Source organism: Carex rostrata, chromosome 30 (genome assembly GCF_964058835.1).
Source record: "Carex rostrata chromosome 30, lpCarRost1.2, whole genome shotgun sequence".
Taxonomy (NCBI): Eukaryota; Viridiplantae; Streptophyta; class Magnoliopsida; order Poales; family Cyperaceae; genus Carex; species Carex rostrata.
The window spans coordinates 830,787-855,517 of NC_135947.1; the positions used below are offsets into that span (position 1 = coordinate 830,787).

At 31.8% G+C, this 24,731-nt stretch overlaps 2 protein-coding genes and 2 long non-coding RNA genes across 4 annotated transcripts; all 4 read right to left on the bottom strand.

The window, feature by feature from the left end:
* Nucleotides 1-2,641: 2,641 nt before the first annotated feature.
* LOC144546801 (uncharacterized) lies at nt 2,642-3,216 on the bottom strand. The gene is made up of 2 exons (XR_013508881.1): nt 3,045-3,216; nt 2,642-2,955 (listed from the first exon to the last, which is right to left on the bottom strand). It is a non-coding gene; the product is annotated as an uncharacterized LOC144546801 (long non-coding RNA).
* Nucleotides 3,217-12,266: 9,050 nt separating this feature from the next.
* On the bottom strand, nt 12,267-15,732 carry LOC144546999 (craniofacial development-like protein). The gene is made up of 5 exons (XM_078295600.1): nt 15,597-15,732; nt 14,523-14,561; nt 14,063-14,187; nt 13,573-13,761; nt 12,267-12,771 (listed from the first exon to the last, which is right to left on the bottom strand). Exons 1-5 carry the CDS (start codon nt 15,622-15,624, stop codon nt 12,394-12,396), a joined length of 759 nt encoding a protein of 252 aa, XP_078151726.1. The 5' UTR covers nt 15,625-15,732; the 3' UTR covers nt 12,267-12,393.
* A 2,208-nt stretch (nt 15,733-17,940) lies between these two features.
* On the bottom strand, nt 17,941-19,014 carry LOC144546601 (putative F-box protein At4g22170). Its single transcript, XM_078295144.1, has one exon. The coding sequence runs from the start codon at nt 19,012-19,014 to the stop codon at nt 17,941-17,943; it is 1,074 nt and encodes a 357-aa protein (XP_078151270.1).
* Nucleotides 19,015-23,198: 4,184 nt separating this feature from the next.
* Nucleotides 23,199-24,225, bottom strand: LOC144546745 (uncharacterized). Its single transcript, XR_013508873.1, has 3 exons — nt 24,129-24,225; nt 23,449-23,570; nt 23,199-23,359 (listed from the first exon to the last, which is right to left on the bottom strand). It is a non-coding gene; the product is annotated as an uncharacterized LOC144546745 (long non-coding RNA).
* Between the last annotated feature and the right edge of the window lie 506 nt (nt 24,226-24,731).

Genomic DNA, 24,731 nt, shown 5'->3' on the forward strand with positions numbered 1-24,731 from the left:
CGTTTCACGTTTGGATGACCCTCTTCTAAGAATAGCTCCGCTATTCTGAGAATAGCTCTATTCTTTGAGCATCCAAACGCACCCTTAAGGATAACTGAAACTTTCAATTTGTCCCGGATCATATATACTTACAACGAATTCGCATTCTCTGAGATATCTCATATTGTGCGTGACATTTTTTTTTGAAAATCTCAACCGTTCAACACGAATCTCGAAGGTAAAATAATATTGGCCCGTGCTATTTCTGAATAGGCACCGGACACGTTGGTCACACAAAATATGAGATATCTCAGAGGATACGCACTCATATACAATTCGGTACCTGTTCGGAACCCACGGAGTAATATTATTGCTTTGGGATTCGTACAGTAAATATTTGAACGGTTTAAATTTTTCGAAGATGAACTCAAAGTTTGAGATTTGTTTGATTACGACTAGGATAATTAATTAATTAATTATGGATATGTTTGGTTGGTAGAATGGCTCTTTTGTCATTTGTTTTATTAAAATAGTTAAATCCAATATTTTGTAAGAATATGCTATTTTAATAAGACAGAAGATTTGAATTTTTTATTTTAACTATTTAGTCCCAACTATACATATTACAAATTATTATGAATAACCTTGTATGTCATTATGATCAGAGGCATCCGATTTAAATGACATGTGTCAAATTATATAGTTAAGGGGCTTTAAGATCAAATTTAAATCAAATGACTCAAATTGTGGTGATAATTATGACATAGTTACAACGATAGGAGTTTGAATCTTCTGAAATAAGTCAAATTATTCAAAAGTAAAATAAAAATAAAGTGAAATAAGATATGAGTTAATTCAGAATAAATTACTTCACCTTTCCACTCTTAATCTATCTATATGACTCATTGTCGTAGAATTTAAGCCATAATATAAATTGTCGAATGAAATATAAAATATGAAGAATAAAATAATATAAGTAATTTAATCCTTTTTAAATTTAAATAGCAACCAAATATGATCATTGTATTATAAATTATAAATACTTTCTTATGAGTGGAATTGAGTTATATTCAAGCTGTGCTCCACAACAGAGGGTAAACTCCTCATTAAAGGGAAGGAAGGGGAGACGAAGGCAGACCGGAGCTTCCCGTCACAGTTACTCGCTCCAGAACTTAAGAAATCGGAGAGGAGAGGAAGGGGAAACGCTATTGTTGCAGAGTAACTCCACGTTCAAAGCTTCTGAAATTCGTAACCCCCCCCCCCCCCCCCCCCCCCCCCCCCTCTCCCCGATTTAAGGTGTAGACAGAGTAATACGAGCGCGTTCTCCTTTCTTCGTCTCTCATTCTCTTCCTCTGCGCGACAGCCTTCTAGAGCACAGCCTCAGTCTCTCAGGTTGAGGGCAAATAATTTATTTTATTATTTCAGCTGATAATGACATGCAATTTAAGGTCTCTGAACAGCATGCTTTGATGAATCCTATTTCGACTATGTCATAATTATAAACTCAAATTATTCAAACTAAAAAGTTGTGTTGTCTCAGGTGATTTGAATTCCGGATTGCTTTGGGTTCCCCACCTCTACCTCTACCTCTACGTGTTAATCTGTTGTGAATCATAATATAAACGAGCACAAGTTTGATTTGAATGAAAAAATTAGCAATCTAGATATTTTTGTGGGGAAATAAACCAATTTAAATATTTTGATTGGTATGTAAGAAGATAAGAGTAGAGATATGGATGAATTCATATCTATATTTTGGAAGTTAAAACAGTCGATTGCATCAATGACTATATTATTGAACGATTCTATTGTACCAAAAGACTAGTTCTCATAACTAATAATGAATATTAAAGTTTTCAACTAATTAATGTCACCGGATAATGTAGTACATGACTATATAATTAACGAGGAATGTTGTAAAAATTTAGTAGTTGAAATATATTAATAGAGCACTGAATTTAATTAATTCACTCAACTAGTTATGTGATGAATATACCTAACTAATGCTATAAGATATTAAAATTGACCATCTCCTTGTCTATAAAGGATTACACACAAAAACTATAAGATATAAACTTACACACTTGACTTGTCAAGTTGGCAGGCGAATTAAAACAGCCCGTGTCAGCATAAGTATCATGATCCAGTAATTTAACACAAAACCTAATTGTTTTTATTTATTTTTAATTAAGAATGAGAAATGATTTTGCTCCACGGGTTATTTTTATTCCACACTAGTCCTAAGGTGCATACATGTAACAAAAATTATTTTCTCAAGTACAAAAATATTATATGCAATTTTTATTAAATGCGGATAGTAGAAATTAATGTACAAAGAGTTCATATTTAATTATTTATGGATAAATTGGGCGATACGACGTGTTCAAGATAATGAGAAAGTTCAGAGTTGCAGGTTCAAAATATGTCTGAAGAGATATTTTATTGAAATTTTGAAGGCTAAATCTCTATTTTTTTTTCTAAATAAATAAAAGGGTCCAAAGTAAATATATCAGTGACGAAGTATAATTTTAAAAACTATTTTTTTGATGGAGGAAATGTTCAAGAGAAATTGGTGCATCTAGTTTTCAGGTACTAAAAAAGTTATAAAAAGGATAATAATAAAAACAGATCTAATTAAAAAATAATCACAAAAGTAACAAAATTTAATACAAAATCTACGCTCGAAGAATAATAGCATATAAAACGGAAAAGAAATTCTATACAGCTAATCAAAAAAAAAAAAAAAAATGAAAGTAATGGAAATATTCACAACCGCCCATAAAATTTACATAATTAATGCGAACTCAAAATTTTCTTATGCCTGAAATCCGTTGACCAATGATGGAGGAAATTGCATCAATTCTTTGTAGGGGTCGTAAGTGGTTTTACAGATCTCACTTTCCAGCAACTCCATTTGCATCTCTAAATCCCTCAATCTTTGATTCATCCTTTGAAGCCTTGATGCTGCAGCTTCATCTACACAAAAAAATAAAATATAAAATATTGAGATTTTCTTTTGAGTAAATGAAGTTAGCTTAGAAACAAATAATAATAAAAAAGTATACCTAATTGAGAGATGAATTCTGAAATAGTGACTACATCTCCATTGGATGTGGATATGAAAGATGCTGCTTCATTATTTCTCACCAACAAATCCATTCTTGGTTTCAAAATTTGAACTTCTCAGTTTTGTTTGTTTTTGTGTTTATCTAATGTGATTTTTTTCCTCTTCTGATCAGTCATGGCATCTTGCCCTTTAAATAGGAGCCCACAATGTGGTTGAAGAAGTTGTAGAGATTTTCTGTGGACACCAGGGATATGTTACTTCATGCAATCTTTTACTGACATGTATATTTCAGAAGCATTAAATTTGATAAAATTCTTGTGAATTTTGACTTCAGATACTTCATATGAAAAACTATTGAACCAAATTTATTAGTTAACTAGGAAAAAATGTGGAAAGGGTGAAAGAAAATTATAGAAAAGGAAAGCGTGTTAGAAGTTGCTAGATTTTCTAACGGTCAAACAAGATAATAACCACAAAGTTGTTTATGCAAGAAAGAGATTAGTTAAATCTGTTACCAGCTTTCTACCAGATAGAAAGCGATGTAGCTTTTCTTGGGGGAGGGGATAAAAGATAACACAGATATGAAGAGATGAGATTTATTAAACAAGTCAAGCATTCTAGAAGGAATCTGATGTGAGCATGGGTACTTCACACTGTTTCTGTAATTAATTAAATCTCGGTTATTAATTAATTGGTAGTTTACTATTTTAGCCGCCTGTAATTTAATAAGGAGCAATAATTTAAAAATTCCGATCCAGTCAGGCATTGGATAGGATAAGAATGAGATCCGGACTGTTTATTTTTAACCTGATACGAATCTCAAAGATACCCTATGCATCTGAGGTATGTTTGAAAAGAAATCGCTCGGCTGAGATTTTGTCTAGTATTTGTACCTGAGTGGATATTTTTTCATAATTTCATATCCGGACAGAGTAAAAATATTGATAAAATTAGTTTGATAAAATGGAAACAAAAATATATATAAGACTGATGCGTTGTATTAAAATTAGGAAGCGTCTAATTGTCCACAGACTTTTGTTCACCATTTGTCCACAGCTTTGACTTACGCAAATACTGTAAAATTACTTATACATGCTGTATAATTATACAATATATCACATAAAATATATCAATTAATCACAAAATATCCAACAACTATTTGAAGTGGTCTCATGATAATTAGAAAAAGATTGCAACTTGCACAACAGGAGAAAAGAAATGTACTTTCAAACTGTACTTTCGGAAAATGCAGTTATAGAAAATTATTGGCAGTTAGAGTTAGTTATTAGCGGTTATTGGCAATTAGAGTTAGTTATTAGCGTCTGCACTGGGTTGAATCTTGTATACTGTAAAATTGAATCTTGTATACTGTAAAATTGAATCTTGTATATAGTAAAATTTTCAATTGAATCTTGTATACTGTAAAATTGAATCTTGTATACTGTAAATTTTCAATTGAATCTTGTATACTGTAAAATTTCTAAATCTAAACCATAAAATAATACCATATATACTGTAAGATAAAATGTAAAAAAATGCTACATTTCAGCTTAAAGCTCTAACTGTAAGATAAAATATCGTCTCTCTATCATCTTTTTTCTCCAGATTTTCACAAGATGAACACTGTAAAATTACAAGATGAATACTGTAAAATTAACAAATTAATACTCCATATCGCCTCTCTATCATCTCTTTCCTCCAGATTTTCACAAAATGAATACTGTAAAATTACAAGATGAATACTGTAAATTAATAGGTTGAATATTATAAAATGACAAGATCAACACTCCATATCGCCTCTCTATCATCTCTTTCCTCCAGATTTTCACAAGATGAATACTATAAAATTACAAGATGAATACTGTAAAATTAATAGAGGGAATACTGTAAAATTAACAGATCAATACTCCATATCGCCTCTCTATCATCTCTTTCCTCCAGATTTTCACAAGATGAATACTGTAAAATTAACAGGGGAATACTGTAAAATTAACAGATCAATACTCCATATCGCCTCTCTATCATCTCTTTCATCCAGATTAATAGATCTCCTCCATATCGAAATTAAACAGAAATAAAGAAATAATTACGAGATCCCTTACTGCATCAAATCAAACAACAAATTCAAATAAAAGTTCAAAACAATGCTAGATCCGTTACTGCATCAAATCAAATAACAAATTCAATAGAAAAAAAATAACTCACTACAACACCGTCACCTCGGTTGGACGCCGCACCTCTACTGCTCCGTGCATCCCCGCCACCTCCTTTCCTTCCACCGTGCCTCCAGAGGAAGCGTCGGCGGCGGCCTTATCGGAAGGCTGGGCTTCCTGTGACATGGCGTTCTTCCCCTTCCTCCAAAAGAGTAATCTCATTTGACCTAGCTAGGTCCTAGGCTAAGAGGAGGAGAGGAGACAAGTAGAAGGATTTCAATCAAGGAGAAAAGAAAGAGAAATTCAAAAAAGGAAATCTGATCGGAAATTTGGGAAAATGAAATTCGGAAGGTTCCGTCGTTTGGCGATATGTTTAAATACGAGTTAAACCGTTAGAAAGTGGAAACCAGATAACGCTGTGGACAGATGGTGGACAAAACCCAGTGAACATAAATCTTTTCTCTTAAAATTAAACTAGTTTTATCAACATCTTTATAGCCAGTGTATGTTCAGCTGGACATATTGTTTTGAATAAATATTAGAGATCAAGCTATCAAATTATTTAATATCTACAAGTGAGTGTCTCTTTCAGATTTCAAACCTGTGATCTCCTACACAAAGTATTGTCTTTTCCACTAGATTAAAATCTGGTTCTCAGCTAGATAAGATTATAGCCGCCGGATGGACATAAAACTGTAACTTGCTTTGTTGAGACATAAATCCATAAATCGGTGAAATTAAATAAAGATTATAGTTGGCAATTTAATTGCAAACTTACAATATGAGTAAAGAAATTTAATTGAAATGCTTTAATTTGTGAAAACAGTAAGGCCAAATTGTAGACGTGATACAGTCAAAATTTAGTCTACTGTGAGAATACTTCTATTTTTATTTTTTTTCATTTCATCAATTCGATTTATCTTAATTTATAATTTTGTCCCATTTTGTGGTAGTAATCCTGTGAAATTATACGACTTAAGAAAAATATTTTATCGTCAAATAAGACTAACCTTAGATTTAATAATAATAATAAGAGAGAACAACGACTTGTTGGCTCATCTTCTAAACTTGAACATTAAGCCTTTGACTGAACTCTTCTCACTTTTAAACACATCATATTTATCACAATTTTCTACATAAAAATAAAATAAAAGGTATCTAAAACATAGAAAATGATATTATTAAAATAATTATTTTATTCGACTTGCCCCTTGAGTCATCCCAATATTTCAACTGTGTATAAACGTTATTGCATCATTAAAAAGTGAATTTGTACACATATGTTCGGAAATTTTGGAAAACATTAATAGAACTGTAGAAGTGAAGTATTAAATATTTTAATATTGTACAAACATATTACATAGCTAGCTCATTTTTTTCCCCTCTTTTTATTGATGATCTAATTAGATACCTACAGATTGAATATTTGTATGGCCAGGTGCTGGACTATAATGTGATATGTGAATGATGACAAAAGTTAGAAATTGACTGAGCAACTATGAGACCAAGATAATAATGTGAATGGAATAACACATTTAGAAGGTATATCATTAATGCAGTGTGTGTGGCTAACATTAGAGATTGCTGTAAACCTTCCAGAATTATTTTTTAATTTACTGAATTATACAAAGAACATATTATTTATACAAATTTATTTATCTATATTTATGAAATTTTTTATTTTAAAATTAAACAACAGATTATTTTAATTTCATCATTTGTAAAATTTTACATTAATAATAAAGTATAAATCGACTAATATATCAAATATTCATATTTTTAAAGTAGTATAGTTTAATTTTATTATTCCATCATATTAATAAAATTAAACTGTACTACCAAAAAAATATATATATTTGATTCGATGGATACAAATGTGAATATTAATATATACATTTAGACATATGTTAAAAAAATCATATTATAATTGAAATTATTTACAATTTTTGACATATGCAGTTAGGGGTGAAAACGGAGCGGATACGGAGCGGATAATGCTAATACCATATCCGCATCCGTCGGATAATGAGCGGATACGAATACGGATACGGATAGTAAACGGATATCAAAATTCAAAACCAAATCCGCCTTAAACGGATACGGATACGGAACGGATAGTCCACGGATACGGATTCGAATACGGATATAAAACGAATAATGGTCGGATAATTAAGATATATGAACTTCTAAAATACAAATATTAATTAAAACATTAAATATAAATATTAATGAACTTATAAGAGATGAAAGATAATCTATTCATATAATATATATATATATATCAAATAAGTGTATGGTAACAAAAGATGTTGTGGTGTAGTGGTTTGAAGGTTAGTCTTAAGGCATTGAGATGGGAGGACATGGGTTCAAATCCCACCTATAGCAAATATTTATTCCTCTTTTATATGGGTTTGGCCAAACTATCCGAATTCGGATAATCCGGATATCCGCTCCGTTTAGGACTCCGTATCCGAATCCGTATCCGTATCCGGATCTTTTATGGATTTCCGAAAATTATCCGAATCCGGATTATCCGGATTCGGATTATATCCGGATACGGAGCGGATATCCGCCGGATAATCCGGCTCCGTTTTCACCCCTATATGCTTTAGTAAAATTGATATATAGTAGTAAAATTGTAGCTTTAGTAAGAAGGAAAGACATGACTCTTTTTGGATTCTTGTGACTCAATCTTGCACTCCGGTAGTGGCTTCATCTTCTATTAATAAAATAAAATAAAAACTAAACTTAAAAATAAGTATTGTAACACATACTAACTCAACAAAAATATAGATTGCGTATTGTGAAGTAATAATACAAATTTATTTCAAAACAAAACAATAATATAATAAATATTGATTTTTTTTTCCAAGCTATCATTAATTTTAGATTATTGATACATCAACGCATATTTATTGATTTTCTCTGATCTTTTATTATAATATTTATAAAAATAACAAAATATCATTTTTATAATTTGTTTTTTTGGGCAAATTTTGCATTAAAAGAGAAAAAAAAAGAATTGTTTGTGAATATATTTTTTCATAACTAATTTTCATATAAATAATAAACGATAGGAAATATTATTCACGGAACTCAAGAGATGTTTAAATAAAAAAAAAATCAAATAACAATTGCATGATAGATCATATCAAACTCACCTCTATTTCTCTCTCCTAAAACCTGTGTAACGTTTTTGCCAGATCGTTTTCTATTTCTTTTTCACATTTTTAGCTATTTGGTTTCCATATCGCTTTAGATTTGGGGCAATATGCATGGTAACTCTTATTTTGGCTGCGTTGTCTAGATTTTTGAAAATTGACTAATCAGCTATTAGACCAAGATAATTAATAATGTGAATGAAATATCATAAATTGAACGGTTCATTTACAAGGTGAAAGACAAAATGTAATAAATGATGGTTATCAGTTGCCACCCATTTACATAATTTGTTTTTTAGATCCATTTATATAAAATTTGTTGAAGGCGATAAGGCTGAAAAAATGCCGGTTGAAAACTGTTCAAAACAATAAACGCAAACGATTAAATAATTTTTAAAAAGTCTTGTCATATTGTCATAAAACAGTGTTGTAAAAAATCGGTCATTTACATCAATTAATCAACTGATTAGTCGTTGACAGTGATTAAACTGTCACGGATTTTTCCGCTTAATCAACCGATTATATTTTATTATGACAATGACCTATTTGTCTGACAAGTGCATACCGTTATTTACAACACTGGTCATAATAGAGTGGATGCTAGTGTACTAGACTTCTGGTGCTGCTTTAATATATACCTAGAAAATGATATGATGATAAAATTAAATTTATATATTTAAAAATTAACACTATGTACCGAATTAAAGTATGAGTAAATTTATTTTATAATGAACTTAGAGAATACCAATTTTATTATTTTTGAAAATTTTGCTATTTTTTATTATTTATGAAAGATGAAAAAAGTAGCTTAAAAATAAAAAATACCAATATTTTAAGATATTTTTTACCATCTTTCATAAATTATAAAAAATAGTAAGAAAATTTCAAAAATAATAAAAATTGGTATTTCATAAGTTCATTATATATAACCAAATTATTGAGCTACTTAGATCGAGGTTTAAAATTTATGCGATAAATTTTTAAGACCATAGTACGGAAGGCTTTATACTATCCATAGCACTCAGGCCTTACTCTTAAAGTATTTTTTTGGTAGGGATATATTAATTATTATAAATATAAAGTCAAATAGTAATAGCTTACCAATAAAAAATGATACAGTCAGAAGGTATAACACACGACTAAGAGATAAAATATACAATTTTAAAAATCAAATATCACATTAGGTTTTTCATTAAATGACAATTATGCATACAAAAATAATCCAGATAAAGTTTAACATTTTGATATTTTTTAGCAAATATTTTTTCCCCAAAGTTTTGATTAGGTTAATTTAAAACACACAGAAATTAAATAGTTTCTAATTCAGCTGAAATTAAATCTCCTTCTAGAAGGTTAATGATGTAGTAAGGGCTGACGTCAATCCTTGTGTAGTTAAATGTTACTGAATTCTTCCTGTCTCCTGAGTTGGGATTAATTATTCCATGTAAGCACCGGTCTAAGGCATATAAATTTTGATATAGAATAGTCCCTAGCATATGCATATGCATGTCTGATTAAATGTAATTTTTATAAAATTCGACGACCTCAACAAACTATATATATTTGCTTGCTTTAAATAATCTTATAATGTTTTTTTTCTAACAGCTGCGTAAGTGTTCCACGTGTTAACTCTCTAGAAGGCTTTATTATTATTTTTATTTTTTAAAATTATGAAGAAAGATTTGTTAGAACTAATTTGATTTTTTTTTCTATAAAATATAATCCTAAGTCCGTAAAGAGGATCACATCTTACTAACATTATTGCTCCGAAAAAAATTATATTGCTTTAGTGTTAAGAGCTAAATTAATTGTACATGAGACATGTAAACTCGTATTTTTTTTTAAATGATAGAAAGAAGCATAATACAATAGTCACCCGACCAAGTAGTAAAAAAAAAGATAATTAAATCGGATGAAAGAGAACATGAATGATGTGATATAACTAAAATTTAAAGATATAAAATTCTTTATGAAATATAAATTTTTGTGAACAAATATAATATCACATCAATTGTGAGTTCGTTGAGCTCATAAATTATATAGTCTTTCAATAAGCAACATTCACGCGGGATATTTCTAAACTCACAAAGAGATTACTGATCTTAACCTATAATAAAATTGTGGTTTATGTATGTCTCAGCCTCTCAGGTCATAAATTGTAAATTTGAAAAATGATGACATGTAAATGCGCCATGTAGAATTCCTCGGTACAAACATTTTTTACCTCTTGATTTTGCACACACAGAATTTGAAAGTGTATTAATTTGGAAAAAAATATTAGCATCATATATGTATAGTAAATTAGGATCAGAAACTCAAATTTCACCTTCATTTAAAGTCATTCGGATAATTTAGGGAATAATCTAGTGAATTTATTTGGCTAGAAGCATCCTAGTTGACTAAACTAAGTCTCATTTTTACTTTTTTAGACTTCGCTTCAAAACGGGATTATTAAATAAAATTAATAGTTGAGGGGAAAAGCGGTAAAACCAGACCCTTTTATTCCCAATTTTTCATTAATAGGAAAAAAAAAAACAATATCGACAACAGTGAAAGCTTTTACACATACACAAATCGCAAAGCAGACCCTCCACATTCGAAATAGGCTCCGAACTATATTGCAATCTCTGAACGTTATTCTTCGTAACGTTCCCTTTTTTTCTTCTTCATGTTTTGTTAATTAGGGGTTCATTGATTTGGATTATCTAGACATTAACAGACGTTATAAATCATAACTGTTTTTTTAGATTTTGAATTTTGTCAGAATCGTTTAATGTTGTCGATCGATATTTATTTTTTTATTTTTCTATAAATAAAAAAATCGGGAGTTTATTCACCTGTTTTAAAAAGAGAAAAATTGAAGATAAAGAAAGAAGAGGTGAAGTCGCTATACAAATTCGATAATTTTCAACGACTTTCGTCATCTCAAACTGGAATGAATAAATAATAAATTTTTATGACGACTATTTTGTCTTTTCTTTCCCTTCCGTCCCTTTTCTCTGCACGTGAGTTCAGAAATTAAGTCTTAGCAAATCAGGAAAAAAAAAAAATAGAGGTTATGATATCAAATGGATTGTTTACTCAAACACAAACCGCCAAAATTTTGACCGATGCAACATTAGGCCAATGGAACGGATGCCACTCCGCTGCTCTCCTATTTGAAGAGCAGGATTCTGTTATTTAAAATCTAACTGTTAATTATTTTTGTGTACGAATTTAAAACAAATGAACGGTAAATTTAAAATAATAAAGTCCTACTCTTTTATTTCAAGAGCAGCGAAGTAGGCTCCCTCCAATGGAACACGTATCATCTGCATTAACTCCAAAGAGAATATTTTGAGTTAATACATTTTGACTATTTAATTTTAAACGGAACCAATTCGGTTGTTTGATTTTTAGACCGGATTTTTCAATATTAGTGTGGATCTAGTTTGCACGAATTTTAAAGAGAATCGGATGGTCCAGGTCTATTAAGGAATCTTTTGATTAATGCAGAGGATACGTATTCAGGCCAATGCCGGCCAAATTGTTCTCCAAGGCGCCATTATATCAAGCACTCTACAGGTTGAGATTTGGAAGCGCAGAGCTCTAAGAAATCAAGTGATCATAAAAATCAAAGCAAGTCAAATTATATCTGCGATTCATGGAGTTACACAAGTACAGGTTGAGATTTTAGCTGGTACCAGAATCTAGAAGTTGCACAACAATAAACAACTTGACCGGTATACAGCTTTATTATTTACAATCATATTCTTTGACAAAATAATACTATAAATTAGCTAAATTAAAATACTTTTCAGTACCCAAATTGTATTTTTTTTTCCTTCCTTTTTATCTTTCTTTTCCTCACTTAAGAGAGTAAAGGGCAATTTCATAGCGAAATTTCAACCTGGTAAATACCGGAAATGGAAAATGGTAATGAGTTCCAAGAATAGAAGGAACAGTGAAAGAGTTTCAAATGTCACAAAAAAGTACATCAAACTACCCTAAAATATTACAACAAACGAACCGATTGAATCCTAACTGCAAAAACCTAGAAATCATGATCCTTCGATTCAGCCTTCCTCTTAGCTTGCGATGCCAATCGCGCATCCCTCTCTCTTTCAAACTCTCTATAATCTGCTCTTTGCAAAAAAGAGACCTTATCCAAGTATTGATTCGAGCTCTTTTTATACTTATCAAGCTCATCCTCCATACCTTTATTCTCCTCTTTGAACTCCCCCCAATCTTTCTTCGTCTTGTCTAATACACTCAATTTTGGTTTCTTTTTTATTTGTTCTAGTACACTGTCCAGAGCGCTTGATGGGGCCCCCGTTGATTTTGTTTTTTCTTCTTCGGCTTCCTTCGAGTTGGCATCTACAAGTTTCTTTACCTGGATATCTTCTCCAGCAAAATCCCGCACCTCTGTTATCTAGTAATAATAAAATTTACACATTAAGATATGATTATGTAAATTTGAAGTACTATAAAAGATTTAATTCATAGAATTTCTGTACCCATCACATAAGGTTTCGTTAAAATTATTTGTGTCTGACTACTGCAAAAAATGAAGTTGCATTTATGCCCCAAAAAATGAGAAAATTGTCTGCATATTCCTACAAGATACGAGTTGCACTTAAGAAATCCTCGCAAAACATAATAAATAATACATCTGCCACTTGTGCCTGGAAAGAGTGGTTTGTCAAATGGAAGAAAGGCATTGATTGTGTTCTTATAATATATATAGGTAGATGTGATATTTTACTTTGAAAGAGGATCCGAGTATACATTTTGAAAACTTTTAGGGGTATGCATGAAATTTGGCTCCTGCACTCCACCACAACGTATAGTCGAATACACAGAGAGAGAGAGAGAAGAAAAAAAGAAAGGACCAATCTGATGTCACAAGCTGCCACAACCTCTCTTTCGCATTAATATTTCAAAACCAAAACTGAAACAATAGATCTGAACCATTGATCTTGTTCTTCTCATGAGCCACGTAAAATTTTGACGGTTTGAGTTTGTTTCGCTCAAGATCAAGTGTAAATAAAATGAACATGAATGCTGAATGCATTTGACAATAAGAATGAGACCAACCGTTTGAAGTTTACCATTTGAATTTCGAATTTCGAATTTTGAAATAATGATGTAAAGAGAGATTGTGGTAACTTGTATCACCCAAGCATGATGGTACCAGAACAATATCATTCAATAGTAAAAAGGAAAGACTCACTTGAATTTTCCCTTTGCCAACTTGGGCATTTGCTGCAGCATCTTTAACAGCTGCAAGTGCAGCTGCTGCAAATCGTTTTGCATCCTCTCCCACAATATTTTGTACAGAATCAGATGTCTTCGCCAAAGCAACTGAACTATTCTCTGATGATAATTTCTTTGGTGCAAGCCCAAGTTTGGCCATCCAATCCTTGAAAAGAAGTCAAATAAAAAGATATGAATAACAGGGAATCACTGTGAGGCCTCTAAATTACCTCAAAATATCACATACAGCTGCGTAAAAAGAGAAGCATCTGAAGATCTACACTCACCGACAAAAGAAATTCCCCTAGACCCCCGAACAATTTTCTTGGATAAGTACTTAAAAGTAAACCTAATTCCCCATTCCTGGGTGTGCAAATTTACCTAAAGAAATAACAAAATGAAATGGAGGGGTACTCATTTATCAATGGAACTTGAATAATATCAAGGTGAAATATGTAGATACTTACGGGGGTACTTTTATTTGTTTTCGGTTTTGTAGACGAACCGAGCTTGTGCATAACGGGTTTCGGCAACTTAGTGGGTAAACCCGCATTCATCTTCTTCCATGTTTCCTCCACTCGTGCCTTAGTTTCTACAAAAACATGACATGATAAATTCTCAAGTCAAATTTTCAAGGATTTTTGAAATGGTTTGGGTTTAACAAACATTCAAGGGGCAAACTAAGGAGTCATTGTTGATGTAGAAATACACAACTAAAGGTGACATAAATAGGTTTTGATTGAGATTCCATTTCCCAATTAAAGCTCAATTATGCAGACCTGGGCTACTGGGGGGCAGTTGCAGAATCAAATTCTAACATATTTATTTACTGGGGCTAACTAGTAAAACCACATATAGATAATCAAAAGTGATAAACCATGGTTGTATGGGGAAGCATGCAATTATGAATGAATATAAAAATGTTACCATGATCCTCAGATTGATTGCTTGACTCGCCTTTTAATCCTGTATAATTGCAACAGAACATGAGAAGGAACTTATTATATATTTTCATATCTATATTTATATAAATGCTTTCATTGAAAGAATACAATTAAACACAATATTATGTCTTAAAACTAATTTTGAGGGGAGGGCAAGGGAATTACTATTGTACTAGCCTACTAGAGTTTATGTATAAAGGAAATTACATGGGTGCTCCTACTTCAGCATTTTACCGGGCTCTACAGGTAATCATATTATTTGGTGTTAAAGTACATATGAAAGTGCCTCTGTTTCAATATTGACTAACCAAAAGCTTTCCATTATTTTTTCTTTAACCAACTATTTTTATGCCCACAAGCTGTTTGTCAGAAAATCATCAAAGACACAAAGGAGACAAGTGAATTTCTGACATTGAAAACCATGTTTATCACTCACGGAAACCAACTATTTCTGCATTCAAATCATGTAGATACTGAAACAATGTTGGTACACAGTAACTCATATTTGATGTATCAGTCATAATTCAGCGGATTTCTTACAACTTATTAGTAATGCAGAAAGTCATGTTTTATGATATAACCTAGTGGGTTGCATTCAAATCAAGTAGACACTGGTATGACAGTGGCAGTTTGGCACACAGTACTTTATCTTTGATGTACCAGTCATAATATGTCAGATTTCTTACTTCTAGTTGTCACAAAGTTACATTTTTTTTTTCTTTTTGCTTGGCTTTTGTTTTTATAATTGCTAACGGTCTTCATTTTGGGGTTGTTTTGTTCTTGGTTGCTAGCAGTACTGGTTAAGTAAACACCAATACTGAAGGGGATGATGCCAACAGTCATGTACCAAATGGAGAGAATCTTAACGCCTAATTGCTGCTACTACTACTTTATTCTCACTTTTTCTCAAAGGGAATTGATCAATCATTTGACACAGTAATAGCAATTTTTTAGGAGAAAGGGAAATGCATTCCATCAAAAAGAAAACAGAATCAAGAAATCAAAGTGATAAAAGAGGTTTACAAACAGAAATAGAGCTACCCAAAATCGAACTCACCAGAATCGCTTGCTGAATTCGATGCCATTTCAGTCGATCGAGAGAGAAGGGGAAACAAGGAGCGCGCGCGAGCAGCTCGGGAGACAAATTTGCAAAATAAAACCTGTAATATTTGCTTATTGTGTTTAACAAATAGAGATGAAACCCCGACCTTTTCTTTAGTTCTTATGATTTTAGTCTGAGTTAACTCAAATTTTGTGTTTAGATAAGAACCGTTCGATTAAATCCTCACAAATATTAAAGCTCCCAGTGCATAGCAATTATGATCGGATGGTCGTTAACAAAACTCATATGGTGCACTAATGCAGAGAAGTGGACGGCCATTTTTTCAGTATCTTTGTTGGGATAATCTTACTAAATGGGTCGTACTTTATAGTTTCGGCCCAAAACTCACCTTTTAGGTCCCCTATTGTTTTGTTTTCTATTTAATGATACTGCTTCTCGATGTAATTTATTTTTCGGTCAATTTGACACCCCTATTCAGAAGATGAATCATAAAAACAGTTTATAAAATAACAACTTTGTACGGTCACAAATTAAATGCAATATACTTTTGGAGTTGTGCTCACCAACCTCTCTTAGTGAGCCCATCACACCATAGCTTTGCTTTACATAGATTGCTATGAGAGCAAAATAGTCATAGTTTGATCAAATACAAATACAAATACAAGTTAAAATCAAAAGTTACACTGTAACATTCCATATTTTCTATGATCTATTGGAGCAAATGTATTAAAATTCTTCCTTTCCGTTCCCTTCTCTTCCCACCCCTTCCCCTCTAATATAATTTGTGGAGCAGAGTCCAAGTGTCAGAGATGGAGGCCTGGAGGGGTTTGCCATATTCACATCCTCCCCGATACAGTAGTACGGAATATTTTACAATCAGTATATATGGACCGTTCTTTTTAATTTGGCACAAATCTTAAAGTCTAATAATACGGCCTCCTATGCTATCCTGAATATCAAAGCAGCTGAACTTTAATCTCAAGCCGAAGTGAGGAGAATCTTTTATAGTACATGTGGGAGGATACGTTTCCGGGGTTTACCTCACTGGAGAGGAGTTTTTATTTTATTTCATTTTTTAAGTGGGCTTGGCCGCTAGGGGCTTGGGCCGAAAGTTAAAATAATTTTGTTCTGATTTCTCAGTTTATTTCATTTCCTAAAATATTTCGGTGAAAAGTTAAGTTACATATTGGAATTAGGTTATATTCACTGAGGGTTCAATGCCTCATTTTTTTTTCATACCTCATATTTTATATCTTTGTTTCAAAGTTCAAATTGTCGATCCAAACCGTTAAACATAATATTTATACTAAGATATAGTTAGAGATGAAATTTTAAATTTTTTGAAATTTTTTTACTATTTTTTAAGATAGGTACAAAATCACTGTTTTTGAACCATTCAAAAAACAGTGATTTTCTACTCATCTTAAAAAATAGTAAAAAAATTTCAAAAATTATAAAATTTCATCCCTAACCATATCTTAGTATATATATCTTGTTGAACGGTTCGGATCGACAATTTGGACTTTGAAAATGAAGATATAAAATATAAGGTATGATAACGTATGCAAGACATGAGGCATTGGAACCCTCATCATATTTATTAGGGTAAAAATAAACTATAAATTGGTTGAGCCTTAATTTAAGCTCCACATTCTTATCTCTCTTTTCAAAGTCCGAACCGTCAATTCAAACCACTCAACATGATCTCATAACTATTCTTAGTAACCAACTTCAAATCATCTCAGAACTATATTCTTCCACCGAAATAACTTGAATTATTAAGTATAGTAAACATATACAGAAAGCCTATATATTATAATTCAAATAATAACTAATAATTATTGAGATATCTTATTGTAAATTCTTTATAATTACTAACCAAATTCTCTAAGATGGTACGTGGCATACCTAAAAATTAATTAAATAAAAATAAAAATGGTATTGAGGCGGTTCAAGGACAAACATAAATTTATCACACTTAATTCCTGAAGCCTACCAATATATAATTAATTAGTTCCAGAAGTTGAGCAATCTTTCATGAATTAAATGCTCAAATATATTCTTGCAATGCAATGCAATGCAAAAAAAAAAATCAACACAAACATAATAAATAAAATTGGCTCTCTGGAGGATACAAAACAGAGATTGGGAATTAAGAGCAATATACAACACATGTAATCACTCGCCGACTCTTTAATTTTCTTCATGAAATTGTATTATAGGCTTCCAACAAAACAAACATGAGGAACAAGCTTCTAATAATAATAATAATAATAATAATAATAATAATAATAATAATAATAAACAATAATACCTATAGGAAGCTGACTGCTTTTCCTTACCATGGATTAGGATTGAACCATATTGATGCTGCAAACTTACAATATTTAAAAATATCACGTGGACAATATCTTGTACACTTGCATCTATCCATGTTATATATCATGAGATCCCTTCCATATTTTGTTAGAATATGTGAGTTATCTCTGAAGTAGATAGCATTTTTCCAACAAGAAGGAAATTTCCTCGGATCAACAACGACAGGTGAACCCATGCCGAGAAATATTGCGTATCCCTCAATATGCTTACAACCAAAAGATACTCTCCTCCCTAGATCAATGTTATGCACTTCAATGTATAGTGTGTTATGATGATGATTCTTATAATCAAGATACATCTGCACAAGTAGTAACTCTCCATTGAAATCCACCAGATGAGGAAAACCGTCTATATATATCTCGATATTATTGGGGATGCTAAGATTAATTTCGGTTATTTTCATATCCGACCAGTCATCCATAACATAAAGTATGTTCTCTACATCAAAAGAAAATGCATACAACGATCCTTTGAAAAACAAAACATCATGCATCATTGGATAGTCTCCATCGATTAATTTCCATGTCAGATCACCTGATTTCCAAAGGGCTATATAATTTCTACATACCCTGTTGATGATTACCACTTTAAATTCTGATCCCTCACTTGGATCACGATCCAAAATAGCCTTATATACCAATTCAATCTGCACGCGGTCGTAATAACCATAGCGAGGAAGAGGAGGCAGGTGATACTGTTTTCGAGTTAATGGATTGAGCAAGTGACAATTTAGTTTATTGTCTATTGTGAACAGCCAGCCAAAAGAAGAACCACATAGGTAATGCCCTCGCAGCTCAGGAATGTCAAGGTAGTAATGTCTATTCTCTGAGAGGTTGAAGAATGTGCATTTTGATGTGGGGTCATCGCCTCTTAATACCAACCATGGTAGCCGATGAGCTGGACGATGATGCTTTTGCTTGGCTATGGCCCACCAATTCTGACAGACGGCACCAAACCTATGGTAATCTGGTAGGGGCAAAAGGTTTGTCAGGCGCTCAAGAATATCATTGGGAAGCTCTGACCAATTCGCCATCGTTAGTTCGTCACCTCTGAAATATCTAACAGGATTATTAATTTGGGGTACCATAAATCAAAAGTTGAAAGATAATTATTGCACTATTTGGTTAATATTAATATGAAAAATCAGAGACATATATATAATTGACTTGGCAACTTGAAAGTATACTAGAAGAAACAACTGATGATAGTTATTAACCGCTCTAAAGAGGAAACACATGTAAAATAATACTAACCTTTTTTTTTTTTTCCTCCAAATTAACAGGAAGAAATAAGATTCACAAGTGGATTTGAGAACTTGAGCAAAGCACCACCAAATAATATCACAGTTGGTACAGATATGAGATAAGAGAATCTCCAATATAAAGGATCCACCGAGCCGCATAATATTAATTGCTTCTTCTATTTAAAGCATGCTATTTCAATGAAAATTTATAAATATCCAGCTAGAGATATTTTGCCGGAAATTACAAAGTTCTCTTCCATAGAAATAGAACAAAATCATTGTGACCTAATCTTAACACTTCCATATTTAGAAAAAAAATAATTACCCAAAAAAAAGAAACATCCCTCTACTTTGGTACAATATCATTCCTATCAGCTATCAAAATAGATTTAACACGTAGAAACAGAAACTTCATGATTCAGGAAGATATACTTGAAGAATTCATTATTTCCTTCTAAAAATTACATGGCTGTCTACAAACATTCATATAACACATTTTGTCCAATCTGAACTCAAAGTCCCTAAATAGGACCTGTAGTATTTTGCTTATTGTGTTTAACAACAACTGGACCTGTAGTATTTGCTTATTTTCAAGAACAATTATATTCCTCAACCCCCCCCCCCCCCCCCCCCCCCCTCTCATTCCATCCCCCCACTCTATCTCTCTCCAAATTAGTTTTATCTTATTTCAATTTCGTTCACATTTCTCACGATCTATGAGAAATTTTGCGAATCTAAAACCACGAATGTTTTCTACGTAATTTTCTCTTTCAAATGAGATCCATAATGACATACTTTCGGACAAGTCGTTACAGAAGTATTTATCTCTCATCGTGCAAGTATTTATACCTATACAGACACATGAAAGTATTACTATCAATTATTATAAGTATTTATACTGATATATGAAAGTATTAATATCAAGTATTATAAGTATTTATACTGACATATGAAAGTATTAATATCATGTATTATAAGTACTTATACTGACATATGAAAGTATTAATATCAAGTATTACAAGTATTATATGCAAAAAAAATACTTTTAAGTATAGATATAAATACTTACACGATGAGGGATAAATACTTCTGTAACGACTTGCTCGAAAGTATGTCATCATGAATCTCATTTGAAAGAGAAAATTACGTAGAAAACGTTCGTGATTTTAGATTCGCAAAATTTCTCATAGATTGTGAGAAATGTGGACGAGATTGAAATGAGATAAAAAAAAAAAACCCCACCTCTAAAAATGTGCATGGTCCCCGATGTGATTTGAGATTCCCCCCACCCTCCATGAAAAAAACTTGCTTGGTCCCCTAAAATACTTTCGTGCTTAGAGATAAATACTTTCGTTCTTAGAGATAAATACTTCTGTACGTAAGTATTAATACCTTATGAAAAAAAAATGACAGCTGGAGTTTTTTGACATTTTGTGCGGGGTTAATTGCGGGGTGGGAGGTGCGGGGTTAATTATCAGCCTCTTATTTTCAAAGCCCCTAAATAGGACCTCTATTTCTTCTTCTCGGATTTAGTTAATGAGTAGCAAAGGGATGTTTATAATTTTATGATGTTTTAATACAGGATAAGAAATTACAGGAGCACCAAAAAATGGTGCAAGCTATTTTGAAACAAGACGAGGAGAGTCGCAAGTGGATAAAGGAAGCTGGAATTGAGTACGAGTGCCCAGAACTGATATGGGAGATGAAGAAAATTATGCCTGGCTTGAGGTAGGGGATTTCATTTTGTCATTGGTCGAGGTGTCAAAACCACATAGAGAAACAAAAATGTGATAATAGACAACAGAATATTGATGATAGTTTCAGAGGGGCTATCTCATATGTGGCATCTGAAATTCTTATGGAGTCAGAGAAAATGACACACACTGGAATTATTGTCTCAATAAATAAAGAGGTTGTTGGGATAATAGACATATTGCAATTGGCAAGAGAAGTTTGAATTGAGAATGTAGTTGCAGTCTTGCAGAGGCAAAACCAGAAGGGAAAGCTGAGAAAGTGAAGAACTTTTGCAGTATGTAGACAGTCCTCATTGATGTCTAGAATCCTTCTTTCAATTTGTGGTAATAAGTAATAACATTGCTCATGTTGTTATATTTTATTTTTATGACAACAATACCCTTGAAAACAGCTCTTATGTGTCTTTGTGATGCTATGCAAGTATTTTCTGTCATGCTTGTAATATTCTATTTTCTATCATGCTTGTATTTCTTTTTTTCTTTTTTTGTCATGCTTGTAAATGATGTATATTGTTGATGTGTAAAGGGTTGAATCAGTACCAGTAACTGGTACCGATGCTCAAGATTTACTAACTTGAATCACTATAAAAATTGACAGCTCTATAACATAAGAGCAGTAAAGCAAATCATCCAGAAAAGACAGCTCTATAACATAGGAGCAATAAAGCAATAAAGGATTGTACAGAAAAGGACCGTCTTGAATTTGATAATCATCCTCCAAGTTTAAACTCCTTCCAAAATAGCTTCAAAATACAGAAGAAAAAAAAACAAATCAATACCCTCATCTGGCAATCCCTTGAAAATTTCCCAATTAGTCCCCCCATCTTTTTATTTTTCAAACTCAAAAATAACAACATATACATATATATTAAATTATAGGCAAAGGCTTCTATGGACATAAGGACCTATTTGTAAAATGAACATATTTTTATTTTCAAAGTTCAAACAGTCGATCCGAACCGTTCATCTTGTTCTCCATATTAATATGTGCTTGGAGACCAAAGTTTACATTTTTCTGAATTTTTTTACTATTTATTAAGATGGGTACAAAATTCAATGGTCTGAATTTGATATTTTTTGTACCCATCTTAATAAATAGTAAAAAAATTCATAAAAATGTAAAATTTGGTCTCCAAGCACATATTAATACGGAGAACAAGATGAACGGTTCGGATCGACTGTTTGAACTTTGAAAATAAAAATATGTTCATTTTACAAATAGGTCCTTATGTCCATAGAAGCATCACTCTAAATTATAATATCATGTACATTAGCTCTTCACATAATAGAACAATACAATTACAAAATCTTGATCCAAAAATGCTAAATGACAAAATTAAACTCCAGAGTAACATCTGCAGAGCCAAATGCTCAAGTAACAGTTTAACAAAAAGTCAAATTGCATATGTATAATCGATATCAAAATTGCAAGAGCTGCATAATTGTCAGTATCAAATACTAAAACATCATCGATGTTGACATTGTAATCCCTAATTTATCTATACCAAGCCATGTTCAAAGACCTAAATCTAAAAATGCATTCTATAAAGGTATATCTATAAACCTAGCCACTCTATTTATCTGAACCTGCAAAGTAAAGAATAAAAAACTAAGTCATATTTTGTAACATGATGGAGGAGAAACTTGTGTACTTATCATTATTAAATGGCATACCAGTCAAATTATGTGTTGTAGCAGTAATATGAGAATCTACAAGACTAGATTCTTGACTAGCATGCATTCTATTAAGAAGTTCAGTTAGTGAAATTGAGCGCTTCTGGCACAAATCTCGATGCAGTATGGAATGGTGGATCTGCTCATCGGATCAGACTTGGTCTGACGGGCATCGGAACGTCTCCAAAATGACCATTTAAAATGGCGATAGATATCACATATGCATTAATAAATCAAGACAATTACACCCCATAACTTACTAAATTAAAAACGTACTTACAAGTTCTCAGTCTGTTGATCTCTATTACTCAATTTTACATATTCTCAGTCCAACTCTATATATTGCCGGATGTTTAAGAGTGTAATTAAGTAGGATTAGATGATTAGAGTAATTTAAGTAGATTAATGAGAATAAAGGAGTTTATATTTAGAAATTAGAGTCATTTGACTCGTTATAAATATATCTTTTATCAATGAATTTGTTAATTGGCATCTAAAGCCACTAATTTTCAAAAAAAAAACTCTATATATTGCCTACTGCTTACAAATCCCAGAGGATCAACCATTTACAAAAAAAAATAATAATCTCTGTTTTTAGTTTAAACAATATTTTTAGCTTGAATTAATTCCAAATCAGATTCACAAGACCTTTAACATCAAAAACAACTTCACACCGAATGGAAATAGTAGCGGCTTTTCGATTTCTCCTACAAAAAATAAGTAACAAATTTTTCAAATTACAAGACATCTAAAATTACCAATTTTACAAATAATTAAGTAGCAAATATCAAATTACCAATTTCACATCAAGGCAAGCTCTGCGGGATAGAGACGGCTCGCCACTTGGATTGCGAGATTTATGATCTCAAACACGTGGAGATCACAATTGTCCATTATCTCCTTCAGCTTTCTTTTCATCTTTCCTATCGCAATTATATATCCATGAAAAAAGATTTTCAGGCGAAGTGAGAAAGGATTTATGAGATCAGAAACAAAGATTGACAAGTCACATAACGGTGTATATTGTAGTAAGGTAATTTTGTAAGTGGAGGGTTCAAATGCCTCCATGTTTTTGTGCCTCCATCATGCTTCTATCTCTCTCCATCATTTTCAAAGTTCAAACAGTCGATCCGAACCGCTCAACCTAACCTCCATATTAAAATATGTTTGGAGACCAAATTTTATATTTTTAGGAATTTTTTTACTATTTTTTTAGATAGGTACAAAACTACTGTTTTTAGATGGTTCGGATTTACTGATTTTGTACCTATCTAAAAAAATAGTAAAAAAATTCATAAAAATATAAAATTTGGTCTCCAAACATATTTTAGTATGGAGGTTAGGTTGAGCGGTTCGGATCGACTGTTTGAACTTTGAAAATAATAGAGAGATGGAGGCATGATGGAGGCACAAAAACATGGAGGCATTTGAACCCTCCTCATTTTGTAAAATAAGTGATTGTAGAGTGAAATTTACCTATAACAGCCACTTCTGGCCGAGGAGATGCCGGGTTTTGAGACCGTCTCCATTTTACAGAAAACATGGTGAAAACCACAAGCATCAAATAAGTAACGCTGAAAAAAAAAAAGGTTTTCATTAGCTGGGAACACCTACTATAATTCATTTAACCAAATAAAACAAATTTACTGGGTATAGGAGAACAAAGGAAATGAAACATTTAGACATTAATTAACAAATGCCAGAATATAATTAAAACCTAGATAGTGCATTTGTGATTATTGTATTTATAAACGGCAAGATGAATTCCTCTCTGATGATATTTTCAAAAAACTAGAAAGAATTTATAATTTAATTTTTGTAGCCTTCGGTTCCAAATTGAATTAAACAGCTGTATCCCATGAAAAATTCAGAAACTTCAAATTTTCACGGGTAAATCAATACTACATGATCTATAGTTCTATACAAATGAATTTAAATTGTGGAAATTAATACTACATGATCTATCAATTCACAGACAAAAAAAGAAGATTTAAACAATATTTTAAGAATAAAAACAAATGATCAAGAAGTCTAAATCATAAATTTGAATTGAAATGATCCGATAAGCTACATTAATAT